We start from the raw sequence: 12,073 nt of genomic DNA on the forward strand, positions 1-12,073 counted from the left end.
AAAACTTTACTCTTACAGTGTTCAAAGGAACTAACATCAGCTTAATAATGTTTAAGTGATCATTAATTATTGCTTTGAATTTCAGATGGCATATCTGCCCACCCTGAAGATAAAAACAGGCATCATCCATCAATTTATCCACAGCTGGATTCAGCAACTCCTACAAAAGCTCAGCAATCCCCGTGAGTAGTCTCTTATCAAGGAATGGGAGCAGATAACAGATCCTCAGAAGTATTAGTACTCTGTAATTCAATTAATCAGTCTAGAAAGATCTGAGAACACAGATTTACTACTTTAGCACAAGTGTGTTAGACTTTGCTAAACAAGCTTAAAATACACTATTGTGGCAGCACTGTTTGGTCATAGAGAGAGATGTATCTTGACAGGTAAAATATACTTGAGATATCTGTGACTTTCTGCTGGAGTGCTGCAGGGAAAGGCAAAAACATGAAACAGGTCAGTAAAAGAGTTTAAGGTAGGAGAGGTGTCCTTGTTGAATGGGACACAGACCCACCTGCCTGTGCTGCTCTCAGTTGTGACATACAGGAAAGACAGACCAGCAAAAAAATAATGATAATTGCATTATACAGTTTTGATCATTTCTTAGTTACTTTCCATATATTACTCTCTCCTAGATTTGCAACTGAAGCACAAAACCATAATGTGAACAACCCAGCTGGACATACCTATAGCAATGTGAGTAATGCTCATGTTCAGGATAATTCTTGTCTGGCAGCTGTCAAAGTGAGAACTGTTTGGATGCACCCTGACTGCTTCCAAATGGGATACAAAAGATCTGTTCTCTGGTCCTCCTCCATACATCAGGGAACACTGTGCTTGGTGACCAGGTCAGCTTTCCTCTTGTGATACCACGGGTGCTAATATGAAAGAATCTTTCCTTGGGTCCAGCACAATCCCAGGGGAGTTTGTAGAAAGCAGTTGCTCTATTATTTGTGTTTAATTTGTTGCTATGTGAAGCAAGCTGAGATCTCCTCTTACTGCCATTATGTTACTCTGGTGTATTTCCTATACCAAATGAGATATTAAAAAAAAAAAAAAGAAATATAAAAAAAGGAAAACCCCAGAAACACAGCTCACCAATAAAATCGAACCCTGAGTGCAATGTAAGACAAATGCCATGTGCAGAGAAACAGCCATGGCAGAAGGAATGCAAAGAACATGAAGGGGCTTTGAGGTAATGGTATGAATTTGAATGCTGTTCTGTGGTAGGCAGCATGAAATAGAAAAGATGAAAAGCAGCCCTCAAACACATATGTATAGTCCTTATTTTAAACTGCAAATAAGAGCCAGTCTTTGAGTGTGTGTAGTGTAGCAAATTACACAGAAGTAAATTATAGAAATGTGTTACAGATAACACTAAAAGATGCTTCAAAGTTTGTGTGGGGAATGGAGATCAATTGGCTTGTTAACTGTTGACCTTAGAACTTCAGCTGCAATAATCTGAGAGTAAGGATAAGCCAGCAATTATATAAGTTAAATCAAACCAGTTTTCATAGAACAACTTGTTTAAGCATGGTTTTGCTTGATGTCCTTAGCTGGCAACTCTTTTAAGCCCAGTGCCTCTGAACCCAATAAATGTGAAGGCTGGACAGACACCATTGAATGGACCATCACCAGCAGGTAACAAGTACTGCAAACCACCTGTTTCAGAGAGATTTATTTTTCTTGTTAGAACTTAAGGCCCTTACTTAATGATTGCTTAAGTCTATGGGCAGCAACAATCAATGACAATCTCTCATATTGCCCACGGCTTCTATTAGAGTCTATCCATTTTGGTATTTAAAGCAGCTGGATCCATAGCAGATAATCTGCTCCTTTCAGGAGGACACTAAAAGTAACATGCAGTAAATATGCTTTTCACTGTCATTTAAACCTGAATGTATCTGCCTGTCTTTATTCTTCAGCTGCATCAAAGACCAAGCCACAATCACCTCATTACTACGAGATAATGGAATTTGATCCCTTGGCTCCCACTGAGTAAGTAACTTTTAAGCCAGACAGAATACAGTTTTCTTACATGCCAAAGGCAAGGTGGCTTTTTCTTCTGAGTGAGAAAACAAGCCACACCACTAGACTGAGTTAACTGACCAACTGGATTGCTGATGTACCTGACAGTGGCTGCATTTTGTATATTTTCTTCCAATATTTATGGCATAACCAGTTAAGGAATAAACTCCTATAATGTGCTCATTAAATGGCATCTGTAAAAACAGAGGACTAATGCTGTGTCAAAAATGATCTACTAAAATCCTATCCAGTGATACAGAAAGGTGAATGAAATATGGTAAAGAGTCCTGGTGGAGGAAGCTGATTGACACTTCAGCACAGGTAGTTCTGGAACAAGGTAACCAAAGGAATTGCAGTTCACAGCAATCATGATTTTTAAGAATGTTTTTCTACTGCATGTCAAGAAAATCATCAATTTAAATATAAACTACAAAAAGGAATAGATGGTGGGACTCTCCAGAGGGCCAAAAGAGTCAGACAGCAAATCTCTACCAGTAAATTGAAAAAAAAAAAAAATAGAGCCATCTATACAAAACTTATTTCCAAGGAACCATTGAATTCTGAGGCAGAAAAACCTCAACAAAGCTTTCATTGTTTAGTTTTAATTAGTGCAGTAATTGCATGGTGGTACACTTGCCATTTGCTTTTCGCAGTCCTGCTCCCAAACTTGATTCCTCAGAAGTGACAATGTCCAGAGGTATCTCATTAACTGTCTAATCAGAGCAGCACCAAGTTGCCTCTTGGTTTCCATGGAAACCTGGGCATCCTGCAACCAAAGCCACTCTGAGGCAACACCACAAACCCTTGGCAGCTTTGCACTGGTGCCTTCTGTCCAAAGGAAACACCTGTGATGTAATTCCTCCTCTTTCAGAGCTATTTATGAAGAAATCGATGATGTGCTGAAGACAGAAGTTAAAAAGAGCACGGACTGCTGAGGGTGGAGGGGGAGACTTGTCCTGACCACGTTATTCTCTGGTGCTGGTCCTGTGCAGTGCTTCCTGTAACCTACAAAGTGAATAACACAAGAGGTTTGGGCACAACAAGTAATTAGTGTTGGAGTACTAAGCTGTGTGCAAGCTGAAGAGTTACTTGGATCTAACACCTTGACAATTTGTCCTAAATGTTCAGCTGTGTATTCTTCACGGTGACTTGCATGGTTAGAGGTATCTGGGGGGGGCCTTTAAAATATGACTTCTAAATTCACCTGTGTAGGAGGTAACACTTGACACCTGACACAAGTAAACAAAAGGACACTACATTTACAGAAACTGCAGAATCCAGTTTCTGTTTTGGCCTCACTGCTCTCTGTGTTCATCTCCCTGGAAATTTATAAAGGGGTTTTGATATACAGGACTTCTTTCTAAAACTGGGCCTCTTCATAGATATCTGAAGACACAGTGTTACTTTTCTACAATCATATCCTGAATACACATTTTCTATTTGTGGTTTTTTTTTTTTTCAATTTCCTTCCTAAAATCCCCCAGTATAGAGAACCAAAGCTGGGACACGAGGTGCTGTCATCCATGATTAACAGAACAGAAAAAACCTGCCTGTTCCAATGTTGTTGTTGTTGTTGCTTTTATTTACTCAGTAAATATTGAAGGGGAATCAATTATTTCTCTCAATGTTCCTGCCCTGCAGAGATTGTTCTGGTGAAGGAAAAAATTAATTATCTACAATGCAGATGAGCAGTAGTTATCCATTTACTTTAATTAAGTTGTTTAACCCTGTTAATAACAGTTTTATCTTTTAATAATTACAGTGCCTTATCTATTTTAATGCTGAATGTAAACTGTGCACTTTAACAGGTATAGTTCTCTGACTTTATAGTTGATATAAAATTTGAGGACATAGTTCATGTTCATAGCAGATAAGCTAATTTTTTGTGAAATACTGCATTTTAAACATTCCTTATGTTAACTGTTTAAGGGATAAGTTCTCAGTTGGTTTTGCAATTTTTGTAGCATAAAATTCCAAATAAAAGAAAATGCTTACTGAGAAGTTAACTCTCATTGCTTCTGAGTTTTTGCATCTTTGTGTATTCCCTGAAACACCAAATGTAGGTGGTTTTGGAAGTATTTTAGTGTAAATCTGTGGTGTGTGATTTCATAGTCAGCAATGTTGCTGTAGGACCTTTAGAACACCTTGCTTCTATCCGAAACACAAGTTTGGGGTTTTTGTAAGCTGAGGTGAAAAGGCAAGTTGTTTTACTATAATTTTTCTTGTATTATTTGCAGCAGCCTGAGAAAACAGCTGAAAATAGGATTTGAGGTGGATCAATTTTTTCCCTACAGCTTAGTTGTATTGGCAAAACCCACACACTGATGGGTAACAAATCAAAAAGGGCTATTTCAGTGTGGTAATCCATAATGGATGATTGCTGACTGAACCTTCATGTATTTAAAGCAGCAAAATGGTCACAGACAAATGAAAGGGAACTGGCTAATTACCGAGGTTACAGAGCTTGTTTTACAGTTGGAATGTGCTCAGCATCTGCACAGACTTGGGCTTTCAAACTCGGGGGGAGAACCTGCATTTTTAAGGAACTGGCACTTGCCAGGGGATGTTCCTTTTCTTCTGAAGCAGGTGGCCAGAACAAAGGAATGTGTGGAGAACTGCCCTGATCAGTTCAGCTTTCAAAAAGACAATGGACTAAAGTCAACCCAGGTAAGAGTTTTTTTCCCCTAGCCTGGATTCAAAGATTGGTCTTGGTGTTGGGTTTTCTTTTCCTGAAGCATGCTGGAATTATAAAGCTTGCTGCTGTCTTCATACAGATGTATTTAATTTGTGTGGGCTCCACATGTTTTGCTGGATAAAATGCATTGGAGAGATGAAAGAATGAAACCTTTTAAAACTTTAATATACAGTGAAGACCTGACATGAATGTCATCCAGGATCTGTTTAGCCAACACAGATAATTGGTACAGTAATGCATTTTAAAGGTGGCATCCATTTATTTTCAAAAGAACACTTTTTGAATTATTGTATGCAAATATAACTGAGACTCAAGTAACTGGAAGTCATTTCTGATGTACCCATTACCTTTTCAGAGTCCAAGCAAAGCAACATTAGTCTTATTTTGTTAGATCTCATCTGCTGAAAGGGGTAGAAAGAACTGGCCTAGCAGATGAGATACTGGCTGAGATTAACTCCTGTCTGAAAATGAGTAGGTCACTTAAACTTGCTCGGCAACTCCTCGTTTGCAAAGCAATGATAAAGTGTTATTACACCCACCCCACAGATAATGACCAAAAGTTACATAAATACAGGCTTACGTGGTCTGGTGGTAAACAGGGAATCCCTCTGAAGAACTGCTGTGCTGCTGGGCAGGTTCTGTTGGACTCAGCCTCTGAATGGGGCTGATTTTGGCATTTGAGGAGACTCCTACACTGTTAATTTAGCTGCAGTTTAGAGTAGTTGTTTATGCACTGCCCTTCCCTCAAAGCATTTCGTACCTAAGCCAAGCCTGTCTCTGTGTAGAGGTGCCCAGGGTGCAGCCCTCTGCAGAGGCACCCAGCACTCTAATCAGAGTACAGATACTTGAAATGAGTAAAGCACAACATGGAAATTAGGTGGTATTTTCTAAATGGAAACCATCCCACAGATCTGATGTGCTTCCACTTAAATTACTGTTCTAATGATAACTGTTTCAGAGCAGTCTGCTCTTACCAAATGAACTACTGATTCAGTAATAATCTGAGAGTGTGCCTCATCTTCTGAATCATCATATCCTCCAGTGCCAGGGAGGGTTACACAGGAATACAGCCTAACTTTATTTAGTTATGAGACTTCCTTAACTGGTTATCTGGTTTTACCTTTTTCTAAAGTAACATGGAATTTATTCTCCAGAGCCAGCAATGCAATTTTAGATGCTTAATAAACTGATTTGTTCTTCTGCATTTAAATGAAGATCTCTATTTACCCTTGGGTTTAAAAATTTGTCTCATAGTATTCAGATAACATTTTAAAAAAAGATGGCTTGAGAAAACCCTCTCAATTCCAGGAAGAGTGTATTCCCTTCCACTGAAGAAATGCTACCACTAAGAAATAGTATTCCAACTGCATTAAGTTGGTTTTAAAAAAATATATATATACTTTAATAACAGCAGTGCCCGCATTGGTTTAATAATTTCATATTGCACAGTACTCCTGCAGTTTTGACTTGCAAGGAAAAATGGTCTTAAAACTGTCAGTCAGGCAGCAGAAGTCCTTTTTTGTAGACATGGCCCATTACTGATATCCAGGAAGTGGCAACTTCTGTCCTTCCTTTGCTTCAAAGAAGGTGTAAGAGAGGGTGATCAAATCAACTTTAGCCATTTTAGGGTCCTCTGCAAAATCTGGATCAATGTAGAAAAAGACAGGCATGTCCACTTCCTCTTGAGGATTCAGCCTCTGTTCTTCAAAACAAAAACACTGCAGGGGGAGAGCAAAAAAAACCACAATTAGACAATAGTGATGGCTGGCAGTTTTACCTCTGCCAACATGAGAGAAAGCTTTGTCTTTTAATAGCAACTCTCATTCCCTGTACATCCCTAAAATCCTGGGAAGGATCAATCATATGAGCAACACGACAGCAATTCTGTTCCGTTTCTTGTATTACAGGGAAAGAAATTAGCTTTTAATGAAGTGTGCAAAGGTGCCAGTGGGCCAGGCCAGCTCACCTTGTTCCCACCTGCCCTCAGAGTCAGTGGTGCTAATTGATGGATAACTATTTTCTTTCATGTAAAGGAAAATGCAATCTTTGCTTTGTTCACACTTACTTGTATTTTATTGAAATACTGTCCTGCTTCAAAGGGGATCACGTTGTAGGTGGAGATTCCAATTATTGGTTTGTCAGTAGGATTTTTTGCTTTATAGAATGCCAGTGCAGTCTCTCCTGGTACCACCTGTGTAACACAATTGTACAGTGATTTTCTTTTTTCTTTTAATCCAGTGCAGCCCTCCACCCCTCAAACCAAGTTCTTCGGGCTTTAGTTAGAATTAATTTTCTCTTTTGCTGTTTCAAATTGGTTACTTCACGAATGTTTTTCTTATATACAATTCACCCCCATTCAAAAACAGTCCTACAAGGATAGGGAGGAGAAGGAAATGGCACAGGTTTAGATATACAGTTACATTCTATATTTGTATTTCAAGTATATATACGCACTTTACAGTGTATATACCATATACATATGGTGTATATACCATGAAGTGTATATATAAATACAGTTTTGATAGCAAGCCTTGATGGGATGGTGGGAGGCAACTGTGCTTTGACTACACCACAGCAGGTACTTAAGTTCTGCCCTCTGGAAGCAGAAGCCACCAGCACTCAACATGCCATCCCAAAGAGGCAGAACTGAGGGAGAACCCTGATGTGTCTTGTCGGGTGTTTTCCCAATCAGGGCCCAGATATGCCAAGGGATGGATGTCCACAATTGGGATGCAGGAGACAAAATCACACAAGGCTAAACCTGGCACCTTCACGGCCAGGCCTTCAGCTTTGGGTCCCTCACTTTAAAAGGACACTGTGGTGCTGGAGTGTGTCCAGCAAAGGGCAACCAGGCTCGTGAAAGGTCTAGAAAACATCTGATGAGGAAGGGCTGAGGGAGCTGGGTTTGTTTAGTCCCAAGGAGGCTCAGAAAGGACCTCATTGCTCTCCACAACTCCACACAAGGGTGTAGTGAGGTGGGGGCAGGTCTCTTCTGCTGTGCCTGCAGTGAGAGGACCAGAAATAGCCTTAAACTCAGACAGGGGAGATTCAGATTAGATATTAGAAAATTTTTCACTGTTTGTGTGGTCAGGCTTGGAACAGGTTGCCCAGGGAATGGCGGAGTCACCATCCCCGCAGATGTTCCGGAGGCGTGTGGATCTGGTGGGGGGTGATGTGGTTTGGTGGTTTAGGGGTTACAGTGGCAGTGCCGGGTGGATGGCTGGCATGGGTGATCTCTGAAGGTCTCTCTTCCAGCCTTGACGATTCTAGGTGAGGGATGTGAGGGGGGGTCGGAGCGACTCACGTAGATCTCTCTCTGCTGCGGCTTGAAGTTCCACTGGATGCTGGAGTGCACGTCGGCGTTGAACGTGACCCTGATGACCCTGTCCCGCACCGGCTCCATGCTCTCGATCCGCTCCGTGCTGCTCCCCTCGCCCGTGGTCCCGCCGAGCCCCGTGGCCTGTCAGGGAAGGGCAGTGAGGGCCCCGCGCCCCCCGCGCCATCGCCGCCCGCGGGCCCCCCGTACCTGGCAGTAGAGGCGGTAGAGCGGCACGGCCGCGTACGACAGCCCCACCATGCCCACGGCGGCCGCCGCGATGTAGCCCACGGCAGAGCGGTTCCGCCGCCGCCACTCCTCCTCCTGCTGCCGGGTGAAGGGGTTGGAGCTGCGCACGCCGCGGGTCCCCCAGAGCCCGCACCGGGGGAGCGCCCCGAGCCGCAGCCCGCGGGCACAGCGGGCCCAGCCCGGCCCGCACAGCGCCATGTCCGCGGCGCGGGGGCTCTCGGGAGAGGCGCTGGAAGGGCCGGGCGGTGCCGGCTGAGGGGCGGGAGTGGAGGCGGGATGAGGCAGGAACGGGGCGGGTCGAGCCGCCATCGCCTGCCCGCCCGCCGCGCCCGCCGCGCCCGCCGCGCCCCCTCGGAGCGGTGCAGAGGCGCGGGGAGTCCCGGTGCACCCGCCGGTGTTCGGTCCCTCCGTCCCCACACAGCGGGACCGCTCGGGCGGCGGGTTTGTGTACGAGGTAACTGGCGCAGCCCCGAGGGCTCCCGGCACGGAGCGGTGCCGGGGCGGGCGGTGCTGGACGGGAGCGGCACCGGAGGGCCGGCCAGGAACGGGGTCAGCGAGCGGGGCACGGCCGGGAGGGGGGTTTTGTCCCGCAGGTACCTGGTAGCAGGGTACCGAGGGATAACCAGGATACCCGCGGTACCAGGGTACCGAGGGATAACCAGGATACCCGCGGTACCAGGGTACCGAGGGATAAGTAAGGTTCCTCCGGTACAAGAGTACCGAGGGATAACCAGGGTACCCCTGGTACGAGGGTACCAGGGGATAACCAGGGCGCCGCAGTACCTGGTACCAAGGTACTGAGGAAAAACCACATGCCTCAGGTATCTGGTACCAGGGTACCCAGGGATAACCAGAGTGCTGCGGGATAACCAGGGTATCTCTGATATCTGGTACCAGGGTACTGAAGGATAACTGGGATACCCGGTACCCAGGGTACCGAGGAGTAACCAGATACTTCATGAACCTGGTACCTGGGTACCTCAGGTGTCTGGTACCAGGTTGTTGATGGATAACCGGGGTACCTCTGTACTGCCTGGTTACCCCTCAGGTGCCTGGTTACCCCTCAGGTGCCTGGTTACCCCTCAGGTACCTGGTTATCCCCCAGGTACCTGGTTATCCCTCAGGTGCCTGGTTATTCCTCAGGTGCCTGGTTACCCCTCAGGTGCCTGGTTACCCCTCAGGTACCTAGTTACCCCTCAGGTGCCTGGTTATCCCTCAGGTGCCTGGTTATCCCTCAGGTGCCTTGTTATCCCTCAGGTACCTGGTTATCCCTCAGGTGCCTGGTTACCCCTCAGGTACCACCCCAACAGCCCCCGGACCGGTGCTGGGCACGGGGCTGTTCCTGCTGGTCCCTCCGAGACCGTGCAAATCTCTGCGGGTTGTGGACACTGACACCAGTCGTTTATTTTGTTTGTTTGTTTTCCCCAGTGGTGTTTTGGTGCCTGTTAATTTCACTTCCCACAGCGGGGATTTGTTGTTGTTCAGGCACAGATATTGACATGCTGCAAAGGGATTAAGAGCTGTTTACAAACAGCAATAACTTCAGGATGGGCACGGTCAGGTAAAGTCACAAACAATAGCTTTTCCCACGGCTGGTGCCCATGCAACTGTAACAAACTTTCCTCTAGCAATACTTAAATTTACAGCTTTGGAGCAGTGCTCCTCTTCTGTGCTGGTTCCAGTAACATGAGCCACATAAGGACTGACAGCTCCTGATATTGCTTCATTTTCCATTTAGATGTGTTGAATAAGAGAATGGTAAAGGCTGGAGTGAAGCAATATTGTGGTGCTTCCACTGTATTCACGTAGTGGTTTTTTGATCCTTTAACGAGAGATCTGAAAACTGCAGGAAATTTTATGGTATTCCAAATATCGACCTGCAGGAATTAGTGTTTCTATTTCCTGTTGACCTGTTGTATGTGCTAATAAAAGCACAATGTGAATTACTGGGGGTTTTCTTACATTAGTGGTATGTAATCCCATTTTGTGTGTTTTGGCCTGTCCTACATACTTTGTGTGAGAAGTTCATGCACGCTGAATTCTAGACAGTAAGTTAAAAAAACATGACAAAAGACACACAGAACACCTTATCATGTTCCACACAACGTTCCCTCCATAAGAAACCTTTGACAGAGGAAAAAAAATAGAGAGACTTTTTTTTGTCTTTGGCAGTTACATTACTTTATGTTGAAATTGTAATTTGTTCTTTCCTTTTTTAGAAGATTTTAATCACAGGGGATTCATGTTTATCCTAATTCCTACCTCATAAATTAAGAGGGAATTAGGATGTGAGATGTTTTGGTACCACATACAACGAAGTCTGAGTTGTTAACTATTTTCAGCAATGAAGTGTAGCTGTTTTGTCATGGCAGTTCTCTTTTTCCAGCTTGATTTCAACTAGTCAGTAATAAATAAGAATGTTTTCAGTGTCTGAATATAGGTATGACCATTTAAATTTCAAAAAGTGGTTTCTCTTGTTTGTTTGTTTGTTTTTACAGCAGTTGTTATCCTGGTTAGGAGCCAGTTCTTCATGTGTCAGAATTCTTCACTTTGAACTTTTATTTAAATAGTGCACCTAAGAAGATGTCCAGTACAGATCCCCTAATAAATACAGATAAAAAGTAAGTATTTTTTTCCCTCCAGAGACAGGAATACAGCAATTACTGGATTATCATATGAAAATTCTTGCAGTTCCATTAGTAGGATCTTGTTTTGATGAAGTCTTCAGGAAAAATAACTTGGATATTGAATCAAAATCTTAGAGAAGATGACACCAAGACCAGTGAATTTACACATTAAGGGATCAAATGTCTCTTAAGCTTTTCATTAAGTTAACCAGCACTTGGTTAGGACTGGTTCTGCAGAGATAAAACCCTGCAAAGAAATTCCTTAATGCTTCTGCAACTATGAAAACATACTTGTAAGGTATATACCAAATTATTTCCTTGTATATATAGGGCACCTACAGTAACATAAGACACTGTATAGAGTTTATCTATTATAATGCATGAATTTTTCAGAATACTCTGTCTGTATACCTTTAATGCTTTATGTATAGTGGTTTGGAACCATCATACTTTTACCAGTGCCATGGGATCTAAAATTATAATGGTATTAACACTACAGACTGTAATGTTATCCACTCAAAAGTTGGATCAGATTCCAAATGGCAAAACTGGATTCAGTCATGATTGAAAACCATAACTCCAGACCCTTCCCAAACTGCCAAGTAACTGTGGCAACACTGTCATCCAAACCAGAATTAAAACCAGGCACAGACAGCTCCTGCTGGACTATCATGTTTGCTGTGCTTTTGTAATAGAATCCAGCCAACAGAATTCAAAAGCATTTTCAGCCAATTTAGCATAGATTTAGAATTATGCCACCTCATAAATAACTTGATTTTTTTGAAAACCAAATCCACAAAGTATTAAAAAAAAACAAACTACTTGATTTTTACTGAGACCTGAAGAAGCCAGCACTCTGCTTGTCCCGTGGAAATTCAGGGTATGTGACACAAAGATACAGCTTTAAGAAGCTGTGGCTTGCTAGAATCAGGTGGAAGGTGTATTTCATGAGTAGTTCCTGGATCACAGTGTTCCAAAGGCAATTTTTCACATATGAGATGAACAGGAAAGGCACCTCTAACTGCACTTGAGCTACATGATAATGGCAGACTATAATTTTCTATTCTTTCTGATTTTCTGGGAGGCAGTACTGATGCACAATGCTCCAAGAATGCACTTGGTTATATATTAACTGAGGTTTACCTAAACTTTAAATAA

At 43.2% G+C, this 12,073-nt stretch overlaps 3 protein-coding genes across 7 annotated transcripts in view; 2 read left to right on the forward strand and 1 right to left on the reverse strand.

Annotated features, from left to right (window-relative positions):
• The window catches only part of TOM1L1 (target of myb1 like 1 membrane trafficking protein), a 33,845-nt gene extending 29,819 nt beyond the window's left edge, over positions 1–4,026 (forward strand). For all 3 annotated transcript variants that reach the window (XM_032707032.1, XM_032707031.1, XM_032707030.1), the window contains exons 11-15: positions 86–182; positions 636–696; positions 1,557–1,641; positions 1,926–1,998; positions 2,900–4,026. In XM_032707032.1, the coding sequence (XP_032562923.1) occupies positions 86–182; positions 636–696; positions 1,557–1,641; positions 1,926–1,998; positions 2,900–2,963 (380 nt within the window). In that variant the 3' untranslated portion in view covers positions 2,964–4,026. The remainder of the gene's footprint in view (positions 1–85; positions 183–635; positions 697–1,556; positions 1,642–1,925; positions 1,999–2,899) is intronic.
• Positions 4,027–4,867: 841 nt separating this feature from the next.
• LOC116796272 (cytochrome c oxidase assembly protein COX11, mitochondrial) lies at positions 4,868–8,842 on the reverse strand. The gene is made up of 4 exons (XM_032706764.1): positions 8,250–8,842; positions 8,028–8,183; positions 6,789–6,914; positions 4,868–6,441 (listed from the first exon to the last, which is right to left on the reverse strand). Exons 1-4 carry the CDS (start codon positions 8,595–8,597, stop codon positions 6,259–6,261), a joined length of 813 nt encoding a protein of 270 aa, XP_032562655.1. The 5' UTR covers positions 8,598–8,842; the 3' UTR covers positions 4,868–6,258.
• STXBP4 (syntaxin binding protein 4) overlaps positions 8,562–12,073 on the forward strand; it is a 67,975-nt gene continuing 64,463 nt past the window's right edge. Inside the window, exons 1-2 of one of the 3 annotated variants that reach the window (XM_032706759.1) lie at positions 8,562–8,742; positions 10,787–10,909. In XM_032706759.1, the coding sequence (XP_032562650.1) occupies positions 10,872–10,909 (38 nt within the window). In that variant the 5' untranslated portion in view covers positions 8,562–8,742; positions 10,787–10,871. Of the gene's footprint in view, positions 8,743–10,173; positions 10,910–12,073 lie in introns of those variants that run through there. The other 2 variants (XM_032706761.1, XM_032706760.1) reach the window with 2 other exon arrangements.

This window comes from Chiroxiphia lanceolata, chromosome 19 (assembly GCF_009829145.1).
Source record: "Chiroxiphia lanceolata isolate bChiLan1 chromosome 19, bChiLan1.pri, whole genome shotgun sequence".
Taxonomy (NCBI): Eukaryota; Metazoa; Chordata; class Aves; order Passeriformes; family Pipridae; genus Chiroxiphia; species Chiroxiphia lanceolata.